General features: G+C 37.0%; 1 protein-coding gene across 1 annotated transcript; it reads right to left on the bottom strand.

The window, feature by feature from the left end:
• Positions 1-11,002: 11,002 nt before the first annotated feature.
• LOC143611731 (putative germin-like protein 2-1) lies at positions 11,003-11,985 on the bottom strand. Its single transcript, XM_077085889.1, has 2 exons — positions 11,670-11,985; positions 11,003-11,596 (listed from the first exon to the last, which is right to left on the bottom strand). Exons 1-2 carry the CDS (start codon positions 11,785-11,787, stop codon positions 11,061-11,063), a joined length of 654 nt encoding a protein of 217 aa, XP_076942004.1. The 5' UTR covers positions 11,788-11,985; the 3' UTR covers positions 11,003-11,060.
• Between the last annotated feature and the right edge of the window lie 8,852 nt (positions 11,986-20,837).

The following is a 20,837-nucleotide window of genomic DNA, read 5'->3' as shown; positions in this document are numbered from 1 at the left end:
ACGTTTCTTCCTAAAAGGGTAAAGGGTCCGGGTAGAATATTAGGTAAAAGGGTCGGGTCTCACCCTTTGAATAGTCCTAATAGCCTCCATCAATTGAATCGACCCAAAGCCGCAGCCGGTAAAGCACCGGCTCACAATCGCAGTGCGCTGTTGCCATAGACGGCCGTATAACTGCCGGCAACAGCAGGTCAGAAAAGGTTTGATTACAAACAATCACCAACCACAACAGACAATCACCACCGCCACCAAGGTTTCCGAATCACCAACACTGCCTACATATCCAAAATGGAATCCTGGCTGCCATAGACAGTTGTATAGCCGTCGACAAGGAATACCGACAGTAGATCAGAAAACAGTTGACTACCAACAACAATCATCAACCTCAACAAACTATCACCACCACCACTCCACCGCGACCAAGGGTTCTGAATCAGAACCACCAGGCAACGATAGACGATGGCCGACCCAACGCCACGTCTACGCTTCCCAACTGGAACCGGGCAATGGTAAATCTGGCCAGGGGACCACCGCCACCTACGGTTCCCAATGGTAGCCGACATAATCAAGTAATCGATCGATCGATGAATCAATACGAATTTAGAAGCGTTACCAAACGAATCTGTATTGAACCGTTGTGGATTGATCTGCGGTGTTGTTATGCAGTGTTCATAACTACTCACCGGCAACTCCAGTCTTCGGCTGAGCAACGGAGATGAGAATGACGGACGGTGAGAGTAGAAGAATAAGACAGATGATGATGATGATTGCCATGCTGTATTATAACCCATGATAATGTGCAAATACGTGTCACAACTTCAAAGCATATGTCGTAAGAAGACAGAGCGGGAGGATACGTGCTGACTCACTCAATGCACTAACAAAATTACAAAAAAGATAGCAGGTTGTACAACTTGCAGAGCCGCCATGTTTAAAACCCCAGAAAACTGGTACAACCTGAGATGCACCATTTACAACATGGTAGACAAAAATGTAATATTATAAATAAACAATTCCAAACGCCCTTTAGTTTGTTCCGAAGCTTACTTTGAATAAACAACATAAAAATTTAATTTATTTAATTATATATATATATATTAAATCACAACTTTCTTAACAAAGTTGGTGCTGTAGGTGTTGTAATCTTTGATGCTTTTGTTGTACACTAGGCATATCCGTTTGTTCCTTAGGCTGAGGGGTGTGGAGCGCGAGAGGGGGCGCCTGAGCCCATCCGCTCGCGCCCCGGGGCGCGAGCACCACACCACCGAGGCGCGAGAGGGGCGCGAGAGGGGCGCGAGCACGAAAAACAAAGCAGGCGCAAGGGGTCTCGCGACTGGGAATGCGCGTGAGGAGGCCTTGGAATGTTTTATAAAAAATAAAAAAATAAAAAAAAAACCGCTCGCGCCCCCTCTCGCGCCCCTCCACACCAGGGCCCGGGGCGCGAGCACCACAACCAACACCCATCTTATCAAGTTTCTCTCTCTGCCACACGTCACAATATTATTGGCTGGAGCCCCCACTCGCGCCCCCCACACCCCTCAGCCTTATAAGTTGTATAATTTCTGATGTGATCAGATTTCTACACGTGGTAATTACTTTACAACTCATAATAAGCAATACAAAACTTACTTTCATTCACACATATACACTCAAATTTCTAGAAAGAAAGAGGTGGTTGCTGATTTCCGGTGACCTTCCGCCGCTAGCAACAACTTTCTCTTTACGGTTCGGTATCACCATTTTCAACACCGCCATCTTCAGACATCCGGTAACGCCGTCTTCAACCGTACGCCCACCTACTGTTGCCGGGTTCCATTTGGAAACCCTAGGTGGCGGTGGTGTGATGGCGTCGGTGTTTTGTGACGCCGGAGGTCCGTTAGCGTGGTGTCATTTCCGATCGTTGTTCTGGGGGTGGGGTTGTGTTCTATATGATTAATAGCATGAAAAACAGAAAATTAAAGAAAAGATGGAAACGTACTTTCGTGGGATTCAAGATTTCTTGAATCTTTGTGGGTTTGGGTATTGTCATAAGATTCAGTTTCTTAATTTGTCTCTCTTAGTCGGCCCTAATGGTGATCAGCTACATGGCACCACAATCTCAGTTGCAGCCGTGGCGGGTAGTTTGTTGGCAATGGCAATGAAGATTTGTGTATCTGACCGTCTTTGTTTTGTAATGACTGATGATGATTTATAGATCATTAGATCTGAGCCGATTGGTTTGCTTTTCATCTCCTAACGATGGTGCTAACTGTTCAGTTGAATGTTCTACAAAAGAACATGTAAATTGTTTTAGTATCTATATATGATTTTCCTTTTTGGGAGTGGGGGAGTGAAAGATAGCCTTTGTAAGTTGGGAAACAAATGAAAATGGTGTTTATTACTGCATTTGTTTTTATGATTGGATATTTTTAGAGGTTTTGAAAGATTTGCAATTTGATTTGGGTCGGTGTTCCGACTTGAAAGAGTTCTGAGTCAAAACGGTTTGTTTTATGTATGGATTTGGTCCAAGTCAAAATTGGCTTTAAGTTAAAATCGTTTTTTTTCCTGTTTTAATTTTCATTATTCTTAATCTCATATAATTTAGGCAATTGGTTTCACTTTATACATTAAATGAAGCAGATATGACCTGATTCTACCCATTAATTTCAATTTTTAATTTCTTGATATTTTTGTATCTGTGTACGAATATTTGGATTTGGTTACTATTTCAATTAAACCTGAAATGGCCCGTTTCAACCCGTTACTTGAAGCTGTTCCTTGCTTTCATTTGTGTTTCTTTCAAAAGTGGAATGTATGTAGCCTTCTCCAACCATTTCTGATGTGGTGTTTATGCATGTTTGACTATATAAAAATACTCTTTATGGCTATTGGTAATCATCAAGTATAATAACTTTCTGAGTTATAAGTTATTCCATATCACTATGTTTTAGATGGTGTTGCAGAATCAGCAATGGTCTAGGCATTTTAGAGCAGCCAAATCAAAATTGACGCAATATGTACTTTTCTTATGTCCTTAATTAAAGTTGTCAAAATGGGTCAGTCAACAAGTTGGGTACAAGGTCAAAATGAACAAGGTTGGATATATTAAAGCTACTACTTAAATAAGATAATTTTTATTTTAATTCAGCTGTCTTTTTTAACATTGTAGGTAAAGCATAGCAGCTCACTTAACCATCCTCACACTCACTTCAATAAAGGTGAACAAGTCTCAACTGTTTGACCAACCTGACCCATTTGTTTCATTCATCTACCTATCTAACAAACAACAAGTAGATTTTAAACAACCATCTCACCAAAATGCTTCATTATGCCACATGCCATTCTAAGGCTTCAATTGTTCACATGGCATCTCAAGAACTCTTCAAAACACGTGGCGTTCTCCATATATTTTCTGATTTTTATATTTCTTTCTAAATTAAATTTTCAATTTTCAAATTCAGAATTAGCGATCCTCTCCAAACTCATAGCCCTAATGACGAACTCAATCTCCATCTGCGGATTATGGTCACAACCCGAATTGCTTTTAATCGATCCTTCTTTAACTTTAAAGATAATCCTCAAATCTGTCTCTAATGTCAATCGGAACAACAGATTTAATTGATATGTTGTATTATGATTACAACGAGTATTGGTAATTGTACTGGTAATTGATTATGTTTCACTCAAACTGATATGGGTTTTTCTATTTTAGCAATGCTTTCTCTTAATTAAGATTAAAATTGATTGGTCTGTGTGAACCTAAATTGAAAAATACATGTTTTTTATGTTATTACAGCCGTTTTCAGCACAAAATTAAGGTTTTTAGGTTAGAATAACAGGGAATAAGTGATTTGGTTTACATATTCATATTCGACTATTCGCAATCCTATTATACGTATTCAATTTAGTCATTTACTGTATTTAGGCCATGTTTTTTTATCATTAACAAACTTAATACAGTTACCAAGCAGATTATGTCTTCTTCAAACCCTAATTTTGATTACTTATTAATACATGCTAATGTCTGGATTTGTGCCATTTCATCCTTTAAGGAAAATGAGTTTGACACTGTGGTTTTGCATTTTCCTAATTGAAATATCAATCGCAGACATTGCATGTAAGTTGTAAATTGTAAGTTTTCAATTTCGATCTTTGTTTTTTAATTATACTTAAATCCATTTGCAGGTGATGTTTGAATAAAAAAATTGGGTTCAATTCGGTGTTTTAAGGTAAATATTTAATTCATGTAACAAAATCAACATATATGTATATATTTTGAACTAATTATGAAATTATGAGTCAGGATACATCACTTTAATTTTGTAATGATGGTTTTATTTGTTTTACATTTATGTTTCAGCTGCGGCGCTATTGTTACAAATCAGTTGCCGATTGAATTACTGGTGCATCTCCACCGCAGCGTGCAGGTACAAGCACATTTGAACCTTTGTTTTTGTTTAAGTTTGCTAAAGATTTATATGGATTGGACCCTGATTTGAAGTTTATAACCTGTGTTTTACTTCAAACCTGAGGTAAATTGTTACAATAAACATAAATTAGGTTCTATTCGTTTACTAAGGACAACCGCATGTATTTTCTGTTTTGTAGTGAAGTTTGTTTCAGTGACTCTCTTTGTAACTGAAATATACGAGCAGTTATAGTTCATAACTAGATCAAATCTTTGTTTCACATTATGTTTCCTTAGTTTATCACTTGTTGATAACTTTGATTAGTTGTTATTATAGAAGATTCTCTAAATTTATTTTGTTAATAATTAGCATTGAAGATTTTGATATTTTATATATACTTAACAACTCTTATATCAATTGTAACTATTTCCTAATTATTTGTTATTTAATTTTATGTTTTTTTGCATACTGATAAGAAGAAGAAAAAAATTTAAGATGTCATATGCATGATTCCAATCATTTTGATTTTTATATTTATATTTCCATAATTTTCTAATTGTTTGCTATTATTAAATATCAAATCACTTAATTTTGATTCAAATCATTTTGATATTTAAAAAGTAATGAATACTAAACTATATACACATGTTATAGTTATAGTTTAAGCAGTGATACTTTTGGGAACAATCAAGTGTGTACCTCAAGATATCCCATGGTGTTTTGACGCATACAAGAATTGTAGTAACAAGGTTAACGGAAAAGTCATTACAACCGAGAAAGTTGACGTCTCAGACTCTCAAGTAAGGCTGAAGAAAAAATTGTTTTTGAATATAACAAAGGCAGATGCGCTCAAGTTTTATTTGTTGTTCCAAGGTTTTTAAGACATAATTTACACATACTTATAATTAGTATGCGTATTGGTTTCAGATTTTTTTTTTCTGTTTTGTAAATTTTTAAAGCTTTAAAATCCCTATTGAAGTCCACAATTCCTCATGAGCTATATAAACAATTATTGCAGTCCACAATTCCGGATGAGCTATATAAGCAATCCCGTGTAACACTTACCAGTTCTAAAGCGTATATTATAATAGGACATGCATCAACATTTATTTTAAAGTAAATATATCATTAAAAATTCGTTCTTTGTACCTAAAGTGTATATTCATGTTGGAATATTTTTAAATATTTTGATTTTTTGATTAACCCATGTAACGATTAACCCGTGTGTTACACGGGTTCTAACCTAGTTTATTTATATTTGTGTACTCATCACGTGCAACAACATTCGAGAAAGGAGGGTACCGGCTCAGGTCCTCATTATGGGCCGGGTTCTCAGGGTGACTGGATCACGTCCCACTTGGATTCAAAAACCAAACATGTCTCCCAAATCAAGGTGTGCTGAAATAGCTGATGCGGGTGTCTGGAGGCTGCCAAATCGTGTTGGTGGTTTGTTGGTTGAAATAGTCGTGTTACAAGGAGATTTAAGTAACTGATTTTGGTTAATCCACGATTTAAGCTATGACGTGGGTCCGCTAGCGGAGATCTGAGCCTCGAGCTGATTCCTTAATCTAAGAATCGTCTACGGTTTCAGTTGCGGGGGGTCGAAAAACTAGTTTGTTTTAAATGGCTAAAGTGTGACAAAATAAATAAAACATAAGAACTAACAAAATATTCTACTTTATTGATAACGAATACATTAAATTATCGTGCTAACTATAAGAATCAAATAGTATAATTATATATATAAGGAATGTAATTATGTGATTACATCGTAGTGTAATTGCACTATGCTCTAATTATATAACACTATAATTACTTTATGTTGTATATATAATTACATTACTTGATTATCACAGTTAAGCACATTAATTTACTTTGTATTTGATCCAAATCTAACATTATAAAGGAAAGCAATGCTTTTTGTATTCCTATTAATATTATTTTTATATTGTATACCTTTTCTTGATGATAAAATCTAATTTTTAGATATCTTTATATTTACACAATATCCAATGCTTTTGCTTATAAAAGTCGTAAGACTGATGCAAAGCAGCAAACTATAAAGAAACGAGTGAAGAGGTGTTACGAGGAAAGAGAGTGAAAATCCATTTGTCTAGCGAAGAATGTGAGACAAAGGGAGAAGTTAAGAAAGGTTACATTTTGGGGGTGTTTGGGTTTCCTTATTTTTACCTCCTTATAACTTATTCACTTTTATAGATTAAAATAGTGTTTGGATAACTTATTAACTTATTAAACCTTTTAAAGAAGGAAAAAAAAGTTTTCATAAGTTAGGATTTCGTAACTTATGAAAAACTCCTTATATAAGGTATAAGGAGGTGTGTTCTCCTTGCAAAGTGGAGGGAGACTCTCATCCGTGAGGCGTTTGGCCGCCCACTTTAAGGATGATCGTTGGATTATGGTATCTCGTCGTATCATTTTATTATTATTTACATTATGTCTATGCATGGTTGTAACAATCCCGACTAGGCGTTGAGTACTTGCCTAGTAATAGATACAAAGTATATATGGTGTCGAGACGACTTTTTGTAACCCGCCTAGTTACTCATAATCGATCAAAAGTGATCAACCTCTGTCACAATTCGATTTAATCGATCAACTCGAACATTTATTTACTTTAAAAAAATAAGCATAACTCATATTTCTACAATATTAAATAATGACTATCATTTTTTTAGTTAATGATTTTTAAAATTTTAGATACTTTAGTATTTAAAGATGTATATATTTTTATTTATATTAATATTCACGTATTTTGTTATAAATATTAGTAGATTTATGGTTTTTGATATATATATATATATATATATATATATATATATATATAAGTTCCCAAAAATAAGAGTACTTGCAACTCTCTGGTTGACCGCCTTGGGAGCGCCTAGTGACTTTTGCAATCATGTTTTCATGTTACATTTTGTTAGAGGTGGATGATTCAAATCCTTCGATGCATGTTTTAAGGGATTTATACGAGTAGTTTAGAATATTTTAGTTTGACATTTAAAAGAAAAAGGATGAAACCCTAATAACAGGTTCCAAAATTATAGAAAAAATTGTTGTTAAATTAGAAGTAGACATTTGATATGTAGTTTCATCATCTGTCTTGCTTGACGCGTAGCCTCTCATTGCATGCTTAAAGGGTGCCTATTTTGGTTCTCTTATTAAGAATTTTGTCCATCCTAAAAAGGTCATCTTGTCTTCTGGAATCCTTCCAACTCGTTCAAAAGCACGTTTTCGTTCTTCACAACCGTTCCACGCCTACAAAACAATTCTCAGTAGACTTTGTTTCAATTAAGTTACTCACAGTCTCCGCGCCTACGAAAACAATATAAAAAGTCATCAATGAACTTGTTCCAACAAAACCATTAATACGTAAGAAATATTGAATGTTAAATTGTTATAAAACATAATGAATATGCAACTAATATAATGCCTAGTTCTTTTCTTAACTCATTCGAAACATTATTAACTTCAAATCAAAGCAAATGGTCAATGATAAACAATCAAATCCAAACGTGTTTAGAACTTTAGATTCAACGTTTAACGAAAGATTCGATCAACTTGTGAAGTCTAGCTAGGAAGCTTTTTCAATAAAATATTTGTCTAGCTATTATATTATATATGTTGAAAAAATGATAGCAAAAAATGAGGTTGCTAATTTTTGGACATTAATAATTATATATATATTTGCGTGTTATAAATAACTATTTACGGGTTTGTTATCCTTTATGTGAAAGCATCACAACGAGTCAAACCATGTCCAAAACTGAGCTAAGATGAATGAGATATCGAAACTCAAAGATGAGTGGTTGGAAAATCAAAATAAGAATAAAAATCATCAAAGACGTTTAATGCAATTTATTTTCAACGGGAGTTACGGATTGAATTCAAAATCAAAATAAAAAGCATTAAAGACGTTTAATGCAATTTAATTTTAGTTTTGAGTATTTGATCATAGCACTACTATAAATACCAAGGCAAGGCTTGGGTTTGAGACACACCATTTTGCAACTTGAAGAACTTGCAAATTCTCCAACATTTCTTCATCTTTTTGAGCCACCTTATTGTCCTCCTCAATACGAAGACGAACAATAAGATCCTCCATGGACATCTCCTTTCGTTTGTGTTTAAGATAATTCTTAAACTCAATCCAACTTGGGGGTAATTTCTCAATCACCGCTGCCACTTGAAATGCCTCACTAAGTGTCATTCCCTCGACATGGATATCGTGAAGTATAACTTGCAACTCTTGGACTTGGTTTATCACAGTCTTGGAGTCAACCATTTTGTAATCCAAGAAACTAGCGACAACAAATTTCTTTGTTCCCGCATCCTCCGTTTTGTACTTTTTCTCTAAAGACTTCCATAATTCTTTGGCAGTCTTTATTGAAGCGTACACGTTATACAACGAATCCACAAGGCCGTTTAACACGTAGTTACGACATAAGAATTCCGAATGCTTCCACGCATCTACCGCGCTTAATGCTGAACGTCGGTCTCCCCTTCGGCGTTCGTAGCCGGGGGAGCGGATTCCTTCAAGAACCGTGCTAGGTTCAATGTGGTCAAATAAAAAAACATATTTTGTTGCCACCGTTTAAAGTGCCGACCCAAGAACTTCTCGGGGTTTTCAGCGTGATTAGCCATGGTGGACGCTCTCACCACGGTGTTCAAAGGGGTACCGGTAACGGTTTCGCTTGACGTTGTTGCCATTTTTCCTGAGAAAAATAAACTTCGCGCCGTTAATAATTCAGAAATATATAGTGGACGCTCCCACTTTAATTAAAAGTTACTCAATACTTTTATTACAATTCTTGAATTACTCAAACGAAGGTATTCTAAGTCCAACTTTGAAGGGACCAACGATGAGTTTTCCTTGAAAAGAATAAAGTTAATTGTAACCGGATTTCGGGTTTACCAAAGTAGTCCTTTGAATAAAACCGGAAAAAAAATGTTTTTTTTTAAACCGAACGGTGTTTTAAAAAATTTGTTTTAAGATTGTAGGAACCGTTCGGTATACAAATAAATAAAACACTTTTAATACGATTACAATACAAAGAATAAACAAAAAACCCCTATCTAAGAAGCATTAAATTACAGTACAATTACAGCTGAAATAAATCAAAGTACAAAGAATCGGGTAGAAGTAGAAGTTGGTGACCGAGGATCGTGTTGAACACGGGGCCTTTAAACAAATTCCGAGTCTCTTCTCGTTTTGTTTCCCAGGGTACAACGGCCGGAGCAGTATGTACTGCCGGAGTTGACTAGGCACCCGAATTGGATCGGTTCGTACCTTCTTGGTTGTGTTGGAGAAGATGAAGAAATGTTGGAGAATTTGCAAGCTGTTCAAGTTGCAAAATGGTGTCTCAAACCCAAGCCTTGCCTTGGTATTTATAGTAGAGCTAGGATCAAAGACTCAAAACTAAAATTAAATTGCATTAAACGTCTTTAGTGCTTTTTATTTTGATTTTGAATTCGATCCGTAACTCCCGTTGAAAATAAATTGCATTAAATGTCTTTAATGCTTTTTATTCTTATTTTGATTTTCCAACCACTCATCTGTGAGCTTCAATATCTCATTCATGTTAGCTCGGTTTTGAACATGGTTTGACTCGTTGTGATGCTCTAACATAAAGGATAACAAACCGTAAATAATTATTTATAATACACAAATATAAATATAATTATTAATATCCAAAAATTAGCAATCTTTTTCTTTGGATAACAAACCGTAAATAATTATTTATAATACACAAATATAAATATAATTATTATTATCCAAAAATTAGCGATCTTTTTTTTTGCTAACATTTTTCCAACAGTATACAGTATATAATAGGAATAATAGGAAACTATTAGCTACTATAAAAGTTTAGGCTTTGAATATTGAGTCTCTATAGTTTTAGATGGTCCATTGTGCTCTTTAATATGTGTGCATATTTAGCCCCTTTGGTTTTGAATAGGACATTATTGGTTCCTTTCTTTTAATAGTTATTAGTTGTTAGTTATGGTTGAGCTATGTAGCGATATACAATAAACAAAGCATTATTATAATCCATAATGTAGGGGTATGGTACTAAACCCGGTTTTACGACCCTAAATTTATTATGTTTGGCTTATTTTATTATATGGACTAATACAATGTTATTGGGCTGAGGGGGTTTTGTGGAGGTAACCCTAACTGGGCTAGGCCCATTAGGGTACCATGATGGTGGCCATGAGGCTCTCTATATAAGGAGGTCTCCACCTCCTTGTTAGAGGGTCATGCTCAATAAGAGCCACCACCCTATTTTTGTGTCTGTAAACAAGAGATCCTCAGGATTTCTTAGCAGTCACCTCCACACCCCCGAAAAGTCATTGCAGGTCTCAAGCAATCGAAGAAGAAGATCAAGTCGTGGTTCGTTCATCTCGAAATCCGTGGAAACATCGTCATGGATCAGGTCAGATTCATTTCATGCTTCGACAGAATAAACTGTGTATGTTTATGTTTAGCACAACCCATTTTGAAGATTTTCAGCATATTATATGTAATGAATCTTAAAATCATGTAAGTTGGTCCAAATGTGCTTTCAATTCCAATATCTATCACTATCAACATCCTCACACAAAAATGAAATGCAAAAGAAGAAGGAAAAAAAGAAAAAAAAATGCAAATAAGCTCTAGAACTTTGCCTTGATCAGATCCACCACTTTCTTATCCACTTGGAAAGCCTTAGCTAGAATGTCACTAGAAATTGTTGGGTTTGACCCAAAAACAGCATTTCCAACAAATATAGCACCAGGGTTTTGACAACTTAATGCACCAATAACAACAGCACTTTTGTTTCCTACATTCTGTTGGAAGTGAACAAGTCCTACTGGGAACACAAACACATCACCCTTATTTAGTACCTTGCTGATAAGACGGTATTCCGGATATGATGTAACGAATCCAACCTGAAGTGTGCCTTCTAAAACAGTAATGATTTCGGTGGCTCGTGGATGAGTGTGTGGTGGGTTAATTCCCCATGGTCCAAAATCAATCCGGACCAGTGAGATGCCTAAAGTGTTGAGCCCAGGTAATTGAGTCACGGACACCGGTTGAACCATTAATCCTAGAGGGTTTGATGTGTTGCCCCTAAGGTGGAGACCACTAAAGTAGAAGTCATTGGCTTGAGCTTGTATAGGATTCTTGCAGGCCATTCCATTTACAAAAACTGCAAGTTACATTTGTTAGATTGGATATAGCAACAAAACCTTTGTGAAACATTTAATATCTTAATTATGCACCTGAGCTATTCGGATCGGCTACGCAGAAATCTTGAAGGGGTTTGGATTCAGATTCAAAAGCAAAACAGCAGAAAGTAAGAGTTATTAAACTGATCATGTGGCCTAACTGTTTCGTCATGGCCTGCAATTCTTCTTATTATATATTGTTGGATGAATTCTTTGCTAATGGAACTAGGCAATAGAAGCCGAAGAGTGTTTAATGAATTGGTTTTGAGATCCATATATATATACGGCTATGCAATTATCAAGACAGCGAACTCATGATAAATGTTAGCATTTGCACGAACACATGAAAAAACAAGTTGAGATTGTCTGTTCTTGTATTGGGGTAGAATGTAGCACACTAGCACTTGAACAATTGGTGAAGCATGCCTTTGTGTAAACATCATATGATCCAAATGATGAATGACTTTCTTTAAGGACCAAAACTTTGAATATTTCTACTTTGCCAGACAATTCATTATTATTAGGAATGGCATAATATTGTCTGGATGTTGCTGCATTTTTGACTTGGCCAATGAGAAACCTCAAAGCTGTTGATGCACTCGATTTGGAACGCTTTTGGGGAGCACCTTATCTTTAATAATAACGTGTTTCTGCCTTGCTAGATATTGTTTTAATGTTCTATGGATGCACTTTATAACTCATAAGCATGTTGGTTTAGCTCACATATATAACATACCCGTAAAGGCGTAAACTTGTATGGATATAGTATCATTTCTTATACTAGTAAGACAACTATAAATAAAAGTCGTTTAGAGTACTTCTACAACTATATATGTTGATATTATCTTTAAAAATGATTGATAATAATATTATTATAAAAATTTTCATGTTATCATTTCATCATTTCTGTTTGTGGCACGCCTTGTTTCTGCTCTCACTATGTCCCTAGCAAAAAGTTGTCAAGTTCGGGCGTCCCCTATGATTAATTTATTTAATTCCTTTTACGTTTTTGTCATGGCAGCACTAAGATATGTAATTGCCTTGTTTTATATGTCCTAATGGATACGGTTTCGTAGTTGTTAGGCGATTCGAGCCAAAATTTTCATCTCCTTGAGCTTGCGTAGCTTCGGAGCCTACAAATTAATATATTGACGACTTCTTACTTGTAAGCCATTCCAACTACATGGAATTTGTTCACACTACGGGTATGTTTGTTATGGAGTAATGGAATAGATAAGAGAATGAAATGAACATGGTAATGAGATGAAAAAAGTAATTAAATAGATCATTGCCATTCCATTTTCATGTTTAGTTACTATGTAAGAATGGAATGATCAATCACTTTATTATTATTATTATTATTATTATTATTATTAAAATAAAAGTAAATAATATGAAAGATCGAACAATGAAAATAAATAGAATTGTTAAATATTTAAAATTTGATTTTTTAAGTAAGTATGAAAACTCTTTTTCATAAAAATAGAAAGACTCTTTGTCACTGAAATAGGATAACAATACATACCGGATAACAATACATACCTATAGGCTAAGCACTTCCTCTTTTATATGTATTTTCATATTTGAACCTGAGGTTAAGTAATCTTTCTACATCTCATCTTATCTTTATCAAAAGGGTTTAGTTACTTTTGCATGTCATTTAGCTCATCGGATCATGCAGCTCCTGATCTGGTCATAGAAAGAAGGAAGTCCGAACTCAAAGCCAGTGTCTAAGCCAGCTGTCCTTAGTAGACTGGAAGCCAGATAAGGAAGTCTTGTCTAGCTCTCGAAAGTGGAAGGCAGAAAATAAAAAAAAAGGATAGCTGAAAGTGGGGAAAGTAGGGCTACTCACATTGATTTACAACCAAAAATCCTATCTTGAAAATGACATCTTCGTGAAATAGAGAAAGCCGCCCCGTCTCCAACTGAGGTCCATTGGCCTTTGTAGAATCCGGCTGGAAAGAAAGAAAGAAACCGCCGGAGTGGGGGATTGTCCTGTCCTCCTCACTGACCCCAAAGAAGGTGGCTCTGCCACTAAGCAGGCCGGCAGAGAGGGCACCAAATGCCTAAACAAGACAAGAACCAACTATATGCTTAACACAAACTTTCTGGTCCTCCCTCTAGCACAAGGGGAGCGGCCCTACGCACCGGGGGCGAAGCGTAGAGGTCACTTTAGCTTGTTGTACCGGAGTGGTTCATCGTCAAAAGAACAACAATGGCTTGTAGCATTTCCTATTGATTTGTCTAGAGGATGGGATGTAAAAGAAGGCTTTATCGTCTAAAGGCAGGGGTGAGCTTTCTCACTATACCTCGCTCTTCTTTTATCCCGCCTGCTTTCTTATCACTGTTCCGTAAATTTCGTACGTAGACAGTTAGTTGCTCTGACTAGTTTTTAGTGCAAAAAAGGACCAACGACGACCCTATCCTAAAAGAGAAGAAGGAGTAGGAGCAGAGCGGAGAATCTTGGATACATAGAATCATTTGAAGAAAGGAGTAAAAAGGTCCTCTTTGACTTGGTCAACAAGATCATAGCTCTAGTGAAGAAAGATAGAAAAGCAAATACTATCTATTTTCATAACTTCTCCGGATTTGATGGTGTTCTAATACTGAATCACCTTGTATGTCATCATGACTACACGTTTAAACCACTGATGAGGAATAATAGGCTTTACGAGTTATTAGTCTATTCAGGTAGGAGGGTACCAATTGATCTTTTTCTAGTTGTGGATAAACAAACCAACTTTTCCTCATTACTCTTCGTAGGAAAATTCATATGGAATTTTCCTCTTTTCCTGTCCGAAATCAACGAATTAATTATACTACCCTTCTTTGGTATATCCAATTCTAGTGAATTTTGTATCATAACACGAGTCTGGTTAAAAACTCCAACCTAACCCAACCCCAATTTTGTGCACAAGATCAAGTTTGAAAAAACTAATATCTTTGCTAATGCTAAGTTTCATTGTAAACATTGTCAACAACGTAAAATAGGCTTAGTATACCTAATAGGCCACGAACTAGACCAGAATCATTCTCAACGAGTCCATAAGGAGTGATCCCATTTTTTTCATCGGGTCCGGGTAGAGACCAAAGATCTTGAGTGACCGATCCGGCAGAACAACTCAAAAGATAAAGAAGTATCTTTAATTTCTTCATGCTCGTTCCAAGTTCGAAGTACCAATTGTACAAATAAGAATCCACTTCGTTACATGATTTCTTTTTCATATAGATAGATATAGGATCTATGGAGCAATTACAATATTCATAATAACTCATTTTTAGGACTCTCGTGCTGCAACGAGATCGTTAAACCGAATAAAGAATAATCGTAAAAATGTTAAATCACGTATGCTCGTAAAAAAATAATATTGATAATGTAGTAAGAGTTCAAATATAATAATAGTTATATTATAATATACAAAACAATAATAAATAATTATATAATAACTATAATTGAGAAATAATTATAATTATAATATCATTATAATTATATAATAGTAACAATAATGATTGTTGTTTCTTTTAACTTTTTTATTTCTTAAAGAATGAAAAAATATACTGATATTTAAAAGAATGAAAATCCTAAAAATAGAAGAAGTTTAATTCTTTGTGAAATGATTCATTTTATTCATGTCTAGTAACCAAACAAACTTTTTTTCATTTCTTTGAAATGACCTATTATATTTCATCTTATCAACATCAGTACGGCAGAACCTCACTAATGTGAGTATCCGTATATCTACCATCTTATTACCCTCCACCTTTTTTATATATTATAGTTCTTAAAGCATCCTTATCTCAATTATCTTAGTTCATTTTTATTAGTATATATAACTATCATTTTTTAGTGACTAACGGTCTTAGCTAAAGAAATGGCTTGTAACAATCTCATTTTTTAACATGCTTGCTTTCAACGATCCACGACTAGCGTAACTCGATTACTCTCCAGCTGCCGGAAAAATGTTTTTGTCTGAAAACTCATTTTCACCAGAAAATTCAACCGACCACCACCACCACCTGAACACCACCGGCGCCGCCAACCGACAACCGGCACATGAATGTCATCATTGTCACTTGAACACCACTGTTGACCACCACTACCCGAACACCATCGCTAACCATCATTTTCTAAACACCATCACCGATGGCTTCCACCTGAAAAAAGAGTTTTTCATGTTGCTAATGTATTTCTGGCGACCTTAATAATTGAAGTTTTTACTAAAAAAAGGTTCCTAAAGGCTTCAAAGAGTTTGGGACGAAAATGTTGAGTTTTCTGACGAAAAATACGTTTTCCAGCCAAAAACGCTTGTCCGGCGACTGAGACTAGCGGAGTTACGATTTCGTTAGTCATTGATCATTGGAAGCAAACATGTTAAAGGTTGGATTGTCACCAACCATTTCGCTTGTTGGAACCGGTAGTCACTAAATAGTGATAGTTGAAATTATTTAAAATCAATATATATTTTTTAATTATTTAATGTATATACAACATATAATATATGATTATATTTTTAGTTCCTGCCAACCTATTATTTTATATATACACTGTATATAATATGCTTGATTTATTTTTGTTATATACGGTATATAATATACCGTGAGTATGTCTTATACAAAATGGGTAATACCTTATAGATACATGACACGTTTTAGTTTGAGCACGAAATAAGCTTTTATAATCATTTATATATTTGGGATTACCTAAACTCAAGCAAACGTCAATCACTAATCTTGCATAGCTTTCGGATTATACTTAAAAACGCAAAAATAAGCGAGTACGGTGAGGTTAATCCAAAATAACTTTTATTCATAGCTTTTAAGTCTTTTTGTACTTGGTTAATTTGTCAATAGTACTATTAAAATGTATACTCTAAAAAAAACAGTTTTATTTTGATAATGATTTATGTATTAAAGGGACTTCAGGGGCGATGACCGTTGTTAGTTTATTCAAAATAACTTAATTAACTTAGATAACTAGGTTAAGTGAAGTAGGCGTATGTTGTTAGTATACACGTTTTGTTTGATTATAAAAAAAATAACACACAAAGATTTGATCGATTAAGAAGCAACTAATTTCAACCTTAATTGCAATTAAGTTAACTAAAAAACATGGTATAGAAAGCACACAAAAAGTACAAAATTACATGAAACAAACAATTACATTCCAAATTCGGGTTTGATAACACAATGTATAATTCAACTTGATTAACTATAGTAGTGAGCTACATAGATATAGTATAGAGGTAGGGTATCAAAAAGACCCAAATACCCTTAAGTATCACTCGCGGGTCATAAGGGAACCTCTCATCTATCACCCGTGGAACACATAGATTACCCGCTTAACACGGTAGAGGAAGAACGTCCTCGCACCACACGCGGAAGCATCCATGCACCCTCAATAGTCATCCGCGAGATAGGACATCTATCCGCCAAAATGGCCGGAAGGCATTGCCAACTGGACAGCTGTCATCAACTAATTATCCTCTAGAAGAATATCCACGATCATTACTTGAAGAATACGTGAATCGCCAGCTAATAAGCGAAGGACACCTGGCCAGGTTGTTATAACCGTGCACATGACTAGGGTGTGGTACGTCCTATCATAAGGCGACATGTGTCCAGGTTGTTATACCCATGCACATGGGACGTATAACTCAACCTATTATAAAGAGACACGTGTCCAGGCAGTTAGGGAGATCTTCTAGAAGAGGACAGCTGGCCCAATTATCTTCCTACATCATTCGGCTATAAATACCTTGTCAAAAGGCATGAGGTATTCATTCACTCTCACTCTGACTCACTTATACTCTGATCGTACTTAGTATTTTATCTACGACGAACGATACTGATTCTCACACCGGAGGGTGGTTACAGGAAGCTCCCCCATCTTGTTCTTCCTGTAACGAGACTCACGGTGTCTGTTTTGCAGGTTCCGGTCATTGGACTTTGGGAGGTTGTACTCATATTGTGTTAGTAGTTATCGTATTGTACAATGTGGAATCATTGGATCCAGGACCCATATACGGGGATCGGATCCGTGTTTCTTCATTGGCGCCATCCGTATTGGTGTTAGAACAACACAAGTTTTCGTTGGTTTTTTGGTTCGCTCAATATGAGTAAACTTCCTGAAGGGCCGATGGGAACCCCTACACCTATGTCACGTGTAACTAACACAGAAGCACCTCAGGGTTTTGCTTCCAATGTTTTTGCATGTGTCACGACTCCAAGTGGCCGTACTCTTGAACGTGTCACAGTTCCGGGGTCACGAAATGCTGATGTAACACCGGGAGGTGTTACCCTAGAAAACGTTACAGCACCAACTGGTCCTACTCCCGCAAATACTGGACTTGTTACGGCCCCTAGAGGTTCCCATTTGGGCGAATTATGGGGGAGACCCACCGAACTCGGTCAGTACTGGATCTGGAAGACGATTCAGGTGACTCCGACATGGCAGGGTCTCACAGACGTAACCCCAGGTTTAGAGGAACACTGTCCCCAGAGAAGTGGCTCCGCGCGGAACAACAAAGTTTGGCAGCCGAGTATGAACGTAGAGTGCGTAATGAACGTTATCATGCCCGCACCCTGACGTATGAAGAATCTTCCCCGAGATCTCCTTCTCCTCCACCAACAGTGAGGGGAAGTCAGATCCGTTACAGTCAACATACGGAACCAGAATTTGGTGAACTACCAAGGCTGCGCCCTCGTCCTCGCATAGACATGCAGATGCCATCTTACTTGGATGAGTATGATAGTTATGACTCAATTTATATCCCGGAAGACTACAGTCGTTACACCGGAGATAGTGGAATGAGTTCAAGGGCAAGAAGAAGTCGTCCGCGGGACGAAGTCTGCCACACTGAGTATCATAGCAATGCAGAGAAAGATTTCACTAAGCCTTACTGCCCGGTAGCCTTTGCCGAGAAGTCAAAACTTATAGCAAGCATTGCGATAGCACCTTTTCCTGTCAATGCTAAGATACCTACGTCGGTGGGTAAATACAACGGCATGACTGATCCGAGTGATCACCTCCAAAACTTCGTGGCGGTAGGTGGTGTGAGCGGATGGACGCTCCCTTATTGGTGTCACATGTTTGCATTAACACTTACAGGGGCAGCAAGGGAATGGTTTGAGAAGTTACCTGATGGCCAAATTTCTAGTTGGGATGACCTGGTGAAAAAATTTTCTCAACAATTCAGCCAGCGAAGAAGCATACACGTGACCAGTCAGAAATTTTGGGCGTTATGCGCCGTGATAACGAATCCATAGAAGATTTTATCACCAGATTCAATGATGAAAGTCTGAACATCGGTGGGATCAGTAAGGAAATGCTTCACGGTGCCTTCCACAAGAATGTCAAATGTGACGAGTTGATTCGCACACTTACTGGTAGGGATGGATTGCGAAAAGAATGGGACGACATTATGACCGCAGAAAAGTTGTTTGCCAACACCGAAAAAATATTGGGGAATAAAAATTCAAAAAAATACTTCAAAGTCGAGTTTCAAACTCCGAGACCCAATAAACAGGCAAAGGTACCAATCTAGTCAAGACTTCAGCCAAACGCGGAAGCATCAAAGCCATTTGATGCGAGATCCCTCATCGGTAACAAGAACAATCGAGGCCCCAACAGATGGACTCCTCTTTCAAAGACTCCTGCAGAAATTCTAACCACAGAAAATGTGAATTTCCGGAAACCACAGCCACTCACGAGGAGGTCATTCCTCGATACTAAGAAACATTGTTCGTTTCATATGACATCGGTCACAACACAAACGAATGTAATGCTTTGAAAAACGAAATTGAGGCGACTGTGAAGTCTGGAAAACTTGGACACTTGGTGAAAGATGGAAGATCGGGAACTAGTAAAGCTCCCGTACGGGACAATTAAGGCCCATCCAAAAAGCAAGTCAAGGACTTGAACGTTCACATGATCCAAGGCGGACACAAGGTGGGAAAAAAGAGAAGAGAGTCTGATGATGAAGAATGGAAGAATGAGCCAGTGATCTTTCCACGAATCAAGGGAGGTCCCAGCAACAAAAACCCCCTGATTATCACTTCCCTTTTCGGTCACTATCGATCCCAATATGTTTTCTTTGATACTGGCAGCACATCTGACATTATGTACGAGCAGTGCTTTGAGCAACTCGACGACAAAGATAAGGAGAGGATGAAACCTATTCATGCTCCTGTATCCGGGTTTGGAGGGGAGTTAATGCACCTGCGAGGGGTGATTTCTTTCCCAGTAACTTTGAGTGACGGAATTCACTCGAGAACCGAAGAGGTAGAATTTCTAGTGTTGCCAGCAACATCAAAGCACGATATTATTTTAGGGAGGGAAGCGATTGGAGACTTCAATGCTCATCCTTCCACAGCACACGGTGCAGTTGGGGTTCCAACTCGTACTGGGGTGGCTATAATTCATGTCAATCGCCATTGTTTCACAACAGAAAGTTCAAAACTAAGTAAGATTCCAAAACAGTCTCAAAGAACCGAACCGGAAAAGTGGGTTTTGAACAAAAAGTTTCCTGATCAAACTGTGACAATTGGACCTACTATCTCTGAGATAGTGAGGTCTTTTCTAAAACAGCTGTTGGTAAAGAATGTAGACGTCTTTGCATGGCAACCCGCGGACATGACTGGCATTCTGCGGAACATTGCGGAGCATAAGTTAAGGGTAAACCCACTGTTTACGCCGATAGTTCAAAAACAACGTAAGATGGGTCCGAAACAAACAAAGGCAATGAATGAGCAAGTTCAGGCCCTCTTACAAGCTGGAATTATCGTCCAATTCGATATCAGACCTGGGTCGCCAATCCGGTTATTGTTCCCAAAAGTAACGGGACATGGCGGATGTGTATAGATTTCAAAGATCTGAACAAGGCATGCCCCAAGGACTGTTATCCATTACCTGAAATAGATCTCAAGGTTGATGCTGTGGCACCATTCAAGTTCAAGTGCTTTCTAGACGCCTACAAAGGCTATCATCAGATTCACATGGCTACGGATGATGAAGATAAAACAACATTTCGTACTGATCAGGGCACCTTTTGTTACAAAATGATTCCTTTTGGACTAAAGAATGCGGGGGCCACATATCAACGATTGATGTATATAGCGTTTAAAAGTCAAATTGGTCGAAATTTGGAGGTGTATATGGATGACCTTGTGATTAAAAGTGTCGAGGAAGACCAAATGTTGAGGGATATCGAGGAAACATTTGAA

This window comes from Bidens hawaiensis, unplaced genomic scaffold (assembly GCF_021521415.1).
Source record: "Bidens hawaiensis isolate Kalapana, Puna unplaced genomic scaffold, B.hawaiensis_p1.1 tig00032083_1, whole genome shotgun sequence".
In the NCBI taxonomy this organism is placed as follows: domain Eukaryota; kingdom Viridiplantae; phylum Streptophyta; class Magnoliopsida; order Asterales; family Asteraceae; genus Bidens; species Bidens hawaiensis.
Note: the sequence above shows the minus strand (reverse complement) of the source record. Positions and strands in the feature narration are given on the sequence as shown.

Coding starts and splice junctions, on each gene's coding strand:
- LOC143611731 (XM_077085889.1), bottom strand. CDS start 11,787: ATGACGAAACAGTTAGGCCACATGATCAGTTTAATAACTCTTACTTTC. Junction 11,597..11,669: donor AGCCGATCCGAATAGCTCAG/GTGCATAATTAA, acceptor TGTAACTTGCAG/TTTTTGTAAATGGAATGGCC.